Here is a 7,570-nt window from a genome sequence, read left to right on the forward strand (position 1 = left end):
ATACTAACAACATGATCTCCTCTTTTTCTAGATATGCCACCCATGATGGAAATCAAGGGGGAACCAGGCCCCCAAGGGAAACCTGGACCAAGAGGTCCCCCTGGGCCAGCAGGGCTTCCAGGAAAACCTGGACTGGGCAAGCCGGGTCTCAATGGCCAACCAGGCCCTCAGGGGCCTCCTGGTTTTCCAGGCATTGGTAAGCCTGGACTTTCAGGTCTCCCAGGAAAGATTGGGCCAAAGGGGATGCCAGGGCTTAATGGTGAGGTTGGCCCACGTGGTGAACCAGGTCCTAGAGGTGCTCCAGGCCAGCCCGGCCTCCCTGGCCCAGCTGGCTTGTCTCTGAATGGGAAACCTGGACTTCCAGGCATCAGAGGCCCCCCTGGAGCTCGGGGGGAACCAGGAATTAAGGGTCTTTCTGGCCCACCAGGTGAGCGGGGGCTTAAGGGCGAGAATGGAAATGGGAAGCCAGGGCCTACGGGTTTAAGGGGCCCTCCTGGGCTAAAAGGCAGTTCAGGACCACCTGGTCTTCCAGGTATAGGCAAACCGGGACTAAAAGGTTTGCCTGGACTTCCTGGTCCTAAAGGTGATCAAGGACCTGATGGGGGACAAGGAGAACCAGGAGAGCCTGGGGCTCCAGGTCTACAAGGTCTACCAGGACCAGTTGGGATAGGGAAGCCTGGGCTGGACGGACTGCCTGGAGGACCAGGTCCATCAGGTCCAAAAGGTGAGCCAGGGTCCAGAGGTTCTCCTGGATTTCCTGGGACTCCTGGTTATGGAAAACCTGGTCTGAGTGGGCCAAAAGGAGACAAGGGCCACGGTGGGTTGCCTGGTCTTCCAGGGGACAAAGGGGAGCAAGGAATGGTGGGCCCAATTGGTGAACCGGGCCTTGATGGACAATCAGGACCACCAGGACTTCAAGGCCCAATGGGACTCCCTGGAAAACATGGGCTGCCAGGACAGAAGGGAGAGGCAGGGCCCCAGGGCCCTCCAGGACTTCCTGGCCTCAGAGGTGACCAAGGCCCTAGTGGAGCCTTTGGAAAACCTGGCATCCCTGGGGAAAAAGGCATCCCTGGGCTTAATGGTCCTATTGGAAAACCTGGACCCAAGGGTGAGGCAGGGCACATCGGTCTGCCTGGAAATCCAGGGCTGACAGGAGCTCCAGGGCCTAAAGGTGAAACAGGGTTTATAGGGACTCCAGGCCCCAGGGGTCAGTCAGGCATTCCTGGTCTACAGGGGCCCATGGGTCCCATGGGGCCTCAGGGCGTCCCTGGCCCGAAGGGTGAGGCTGGACTTCCAGGGCTTCCAGGACTGGGTAAGCTTGGAGAAAAGGGGTCTATAGGTCCTCAGGGTCCTCCAGGTAAACCAGGCCCTGCTGGTCTTAATGGTAACCCCGGCCCACCTGGCCCACCCGGGCCCCCTGGCCCTCCAGGAAATGGCCAAACAGTTATTGCAGGGCCAACTGATTCGCAGCTGGAAGGGGATGAAGTACCAGGGGACAGGAAGGGGCCTGCATACAGTCAAGTCCCACTCTCTGCCTCCGTGGCCCCGGCCTTCACAGCCATCCTCACCACACCTTTCCCTCCCTCTGCCATGCCAATCAAATTTGACAGGACCCTGTACAACGGGCAAAACGCCTACAGCTCCGCTACTGGCATGTTCACTGCTCCTTTATCTGGTGTCTACTACTTTGCGTACCACATGCATGTAAAGGGAACTAGCCTGTGGGTGGCTCTGTACAAGAACAATGTACCAGCCACTTACACCTATGACGAATACAAGAAAGGCTACATGGACCAGGCGTCTGGTAGTGCTGTCCTGGAGCTGAAGGAGGGTGACCAGGTTTGGGTCCAGATGCCGTCAGATCAGGCAAACGGCCTCTATTCTACCGAGTACATCCACTCCTCCTTCTCAGGATTCCTGCTCTGTCCCACATAACCCTGTCCTTTCATTCAAACATGTTCCTGTATTGGCACCTCAGAGCAGCCTTAAACCTAAAATACCTGCAGCCATAACAGAAACGCAAAACCCATAGGATTCTCAATATTACTGCAATCATCTTTATATGTCTCATGCTCAGCAACATCACCGAAAGAAACTTTGTGAACGAAATATGGAAAGTTTTAAAAGACAGGGGTAGGAATTTCATACTGTGCTCTTTGTTTCAGTGTCCTTCAAATGTGTGTTTTGGGTTGTATTTTATGTTGGTGTTTTTTTTTTTTTTTTGTTTTTTTGTTTTTTTTGCTTATATTATTTTAATTATTATATTGTCATAATTTTATTGTTATTATTTGGTCCTTGTCATCATTGTTGTTGTTTTTCGGATTCAGACTATTAAGTGCCTTACTTTGTAATGTGCTAGTAACAGACCTTCCCGTGTGACTGCACATCCTGCCCACATGCTCTGACATCACCAGACCCTGAGGGGTGATCGGTTCCTCTGGCTGCAGTCACGTCCCTGTTGTGATCTTATTTAAACAGTGAATATTGACCTAAAGAGCAATGACACAACACAGAAAATATAGACAAACAACAGCAAAACAAGGCATTTGGTGTTGTAGTACCAATACTTTTCACATTTCTTTTTGTTTGACCCTTTTGGTACTCTAAACAATGTTAAAATTATTAATGGGATTAAATCTTTGTTTGTAGAGTGAGATATATATTTTGACAATTAGTTGGCATCTGTAGGATGCTTTTTTCTCTGCTTCTTTCTGAATTTAGTCGGTGACAATTTAAAATGATCTTTATCTTTCTTATAATTTATTGAGCTGTCCGGAAATGCAAACCAATAAATACAATCCAAGAGTTAATGACCTCACAGTATTAGCATTGTAAAGTTTAACTGCCCTTTTAAAGCGGATAATGCCTTTTTTAATTATTTTTTTCAGGACGATATTAATTAAGGACATTATGTATGCATGCAGTCAATGTTTACATGTCATAGAATAGATACTGAGAGCAACTGCAAAATGGATAATAAGGACAAAACTCCAGCTGGATCGATGGCCCCTCTTCCTTGTATCGATCTGATTTTTCCCATTTGCACTGCCAATTCTATCACCCTGTCACAGGAATCCTCCTCAGACTCTTTGACAATGACATCACTGCTTTCTCATGGTATACTACCTATTAATAAATCAGTATCACATTAACATTGCGAGTGAACAGTCTGTACCGCCAAACTACGAAAGCCCCATTCTGGCCATGTATTGCAACATCTGTGCAGATGCTATAATTGCTTAAGAAAATAGGGATTCAAATGGATGACAAAGGGTTCGTACAAGGTGCTTGAAGTACTTGAATTCGACACTCAGAAAGTCCTGGAATGCCTTGAAAAACAGACTTTTTTTTTAACCTGGTCCTTTAAGAAGTACTTGAACATAAGTGAGAGAAGAACAGCATATTTTTTTCTTCTTTTTTAAATTAGATAATCGTCTTACAGCTTCGGTTTCAATTATCTGCTAATTCCTTATTGGCACCAAATGGTCGGTAAACACCCGTAAATAGTGGGCACCAGGATGTCGCACACCAATGGCTGAGCAACGTCAACCGTTGATGCGAGTTTCAATCTGTAATTTGGCGGTACATAAGCAGCAGTTATTTAATAATAAATTGATTTTAGGCCCCAGTAGCACGTTTGCTCCGTTTACGAATTTGCACAATTTTCTTACAACAGATTTTTGTGGAGAAAACAATTTTATTATTACATGACAATGAGTGCTTGAAAAAGAACTTTCAAGTCCTTAAATATGACTCGCCCCCGTCTGTGCGAACCCTACAAACAAAAAAAACCCATTAATTTTCTTCCTTCAGGGCCAGTTTTTGTGTGACTTTATGCTGGGCAAATGAGAGCAATTTGAATCATTTGTGAGTGAAAAGAGTTACCATTAATCCCTAAACCGTTGTGTCTAAAACATCTGATTTATTGTTAAACTTAATGGAACATCCGTGGCTACGAGGACAAGATGTTTCAGAAGCAAAGGATGTCAAAGCCGGAAATGAGAATCAATCTGCATTTACTCCATAAATAAGTAAAGGGACTGACAGAGGCTGGTTATGAAATGCAGGTTGTGTAACATTTAACAAACCCCTGCCAGATTTCTGGGAGAGGTGGTGGGCCAGAGGTGAGAGCAGTGTATTTACTCATTTCTGTTGGATGAGGCATTAAAGATACGTGCTGTGTGTGTGTGTGTGTGTGTGTGTGTGTGTGTGTGTGTGTGTGTGTGTGTGTGTGTGTATGTGTATGCTAGTAGGTGTACTCTTCTCTCTGTCACTGTGTCAATATACTTGTGTGTGTGTGTGTGTGTGTGTGTGTGGGGTTGTGTCTCATTGTCCCATTGGCATTCAGGTCGTGAAAACTTCTGTAAGGATAATAACAAACTTAAGTGAAGTTACAAAACATTAGGAATAATTTACAGTCCTGTAAATGTTCCACAAGAGATCTCACTTAAAATGTTTTGGCCTGTTTTTTGTTTTTTTTCTAAGACTATCCCACATAGTGACAGTGCCTTTGCAAAGTAAGGGAACAAGTTATATCATGAATAGATGGGAGACAGAGAAACTGATATAATGATAAAAGATGAAAACATTTACTAAACATAAAACATAATTCTGTGGCATACTGGTGTGCAATAACTTTTGACTTGCACCAAGTCACGAACAAAATAAGACATTCTGGTGAAGTGGTTGCAGTTACAAAGGAGAGGAGATAGACATTTGGGCAAAATTTGAGAAGTCTACGCTTATCATAACAACTTTGCGCCTTTACATGCCTCAGCTTAAACAAAATCCCAGTTATGCTGCCAAAATGCTTTCATTACACTGAATTAAGGACTACCTTACACCTTGATGGAGGATGTCAATGTACATGATTGTGCCAAATGTTGAGCTTTGCATCAGAATGAATGTATACTGATTTTCAACAGTTTCTATTAATCATCACTATACATAAACAGTAACTCTTCTGGAAAAGCAGTGCCTAATCAGTATTTTACATCTATGTAATGCAAACAATGCACTTGCCCTCGCTCTTTCCATTTCATAACATGAACACAACTACAACTGCTACATTTCATTATTATTGTGTGAGTCTACAAGACAGTCCAAGGCTCGTTATGTACTGTATGTTGCCTTTTTTTTTTTTTTTGGTCGCCTTCTATTTTTCGTCACAATTAATGGTGATGTGAGTTACATGTGGCTATAACTCTCTGTCCTTATGTTGTACACAATGTCACTCATGTTCAGAGTTTGCCCTGTGTGCAAATCATTTAACAAGTAAGATCCATGTACCGCCCCGATCACAAAATGCTTTGAAGTGTTGTTTTTGTTTTTCTTTTAAAGAAACAAAAGAAAAAGAAAAAAAAAAGATTTTTTTTAAAAAAGCCTTGCTTCGGTTCTTAAGGGATATTTGTTTGTTTTAGTTTCAATAAATACAAACGGCCATTCCCATTTGCACATGGAATTAATGAAGATGTATTTATACATTTATGATAATTTAATAGGGATGCCAAAACCGACCACCGAAGCCTAGAACGTATAAATGGTATTTAACAGCATTGATGAGTTAAGAGCATTTACAACGTGTAGTTAGCATTCTAGAGTTGTTTGTGAAGGATTATTTGTGGACTTTTATTTTCTATTTGCGTAATGTACAATGTATCAACTTAGAGGATTTTTGTCATACTAGGCTATTGCGTGCACTCTATGCAATAGAATTTGGGTATAAAATGCACTCTTTTTGATTGAAAATGTTTGTCTGCTTATACAAAATCTACAGTACTTGATTGTATTGATACCACATCAATAAAAACCTTCTTGTATATTGGTGTAAGGTCCCCTCTTTGTTTGTACTGTATCTGCATGTGGACATTATGAAGAAAAATTTAAATCACTGCAACACACACAGTATTGTTGCTAGTAGGGGAGAGTGGGGATGGTTGCAACATGGGATGCTTAAACAGCTCTTATTCCTCCAATCAGAAACATGCTAAAGAGGTGACAGATACAGCACATACCCAGTTAAAATGTATAACCTACATTTGTATATGCAAATGAGTGAGTAACAAGTTAGTTGTGAGTTCCATAATCATTAGAGTTAATGTAATCATGTGATGATTTCATTATTTCATATTATTGCAACTTCATTATTGTAATTCTCCGTTAGTAAATAGTAATAGGAATTTAGCTTGTTTGTTTTCAGTATGTCTGGATTGAGGAAGATGTTTCTTAACAGAGGGATTTCCCACAAACAAGACACAGTAATTGCTTTACTGACAGGAATTTGTTAAATTATACTAAAAAAAAGATAAATACGATGTTATTGTAGAAATTAATAACATTATAACATCATTGTACAACCTAATTTCAGCAAACTATGCTTTTGGGGGAAAAAGCACAAGTTAATCATGAAATTTAATGATTTTTTTAACATGTTGCATTTGTCCCCAGGGTTAGGGTCAGTTGCAACATCTGTCTTCTTCCATTCACATAAATATTGTGAACCATATGTGATATGTAATGATGTTTAAATGGTATGTAAATTTAATAATATCTGTTTTTCCGTCTTTTACATGATCTTTTGCCAGGCACCTAGTGTTTATCATCTGGGTGAGCCTGCTTTTGTAAACTTTTTGTATTCCATAAAAGTCTCTGAGAAATACAAAAAGTGTTGAAAATATCTCCAGTCTCTCCTAGTAAGTACCCCAGAGCAGTTGCAAGAAGACATTTTCATCATGACACATTTGGTGTAGAAATGTGTTGCAGGCAAAGAAATGAACACTAGAGGGAGATATACAATTATAGTAAAAACTACGGGTCAGGCCTCTACACTTGATAGAGCCTTGTCTGATCTGCCAGTAAGCTCAGAGCTGCATTGATAGGCATTTGCTTGTCAGTTAAGATCACTTAGATAACAGCTGTGTGCCAGTCAGTTTCTGGAAATACACAATAATTGCAGATAACACAAAACGAGTCTAGTTAAAATTAAATATTTATACAAGCAGTGTCAATCTTTTTCTTAGTTTGCTCTGTGTTTTGAAGTGGCAAATCATCTTAGGGGGACATCAGAAGCAGAAGGACATATGTCAATCTTTATTGTGCAATGATACTAAAATCTACTTTAAATATATGATCTAAACACATAGCCTATATTTTTGCACACACACACACACATATATATATATATATATATATATATATATAGAGAGAGAGAGAGAGAGAGAGAGAGAGAGAGAGAGAGATAATTTGACAAATTATAAATACATACATTTGATGAACAGGTCTGCAAGTAGTGGGACCACTGTGGAACCACCTTAATAGGCCTTATAAACTCCCTAGTGGCCTATAATATGCATGTCTCGAGTGGCTATTAGAACTACTCGAGATGTGATTGGATAAAGACATGAAATAAAATGTAAGTTACCAAACAACTGGTGAGCGCGGGCCTATAATATTATGTGGTTATTTTCTGGAACTGTCGTCACCATGGTGAGCTGTCATCGTGCACCCGGATTCTTCTTACGTCGCACTGACGTTAGACCCCCATGCTGCATTCACGTGATACCGGTAAACT

At 41.6% G+C, this 7,570-nt stretch overlaps 1 protein-coding gene across 1 annotated transcript in view; it reads left to right on the forward strand.

Annotated features, from left to right (window-relative positions):
• Positions 1-5,819, forward strand: part of col8a2 (collagen, type VIII, alpha 2) — a 123,643-nt gene extending 117,824 nt beyond the window's left edge. The window contains exon 5 of the mRNA XM_042507074.2: positions 32-5,819. Within this exon, the coding sequence (XP_042363008.1) occupies positions 32-1,935 (1,904 nt within the window). The 3' untranslated portion in view covers positions 1,936-5,819. The remainder of the gene's footprint in view (positions 1-31) is intronic.
• Positions 5,820-7,570: the final 1,751 nt, after the last annotated feature.

This window comes from Plectropomus leopardus, chromosome 17 (genome assembly GCF_026936395.1).
Source record: "Plectropomus leopardus strain MGB_pleo_1.0 chromosome 17, ASM2693639v1, whole genome shotgun sequence".
NCBI classification, from domain to species: domain Eukaryota; kingdom Metazoa; phylum Chordata; class Actinopteri; order Perciformes; family Serranidae; genus Plectropomus; species Plectropomus leopardus.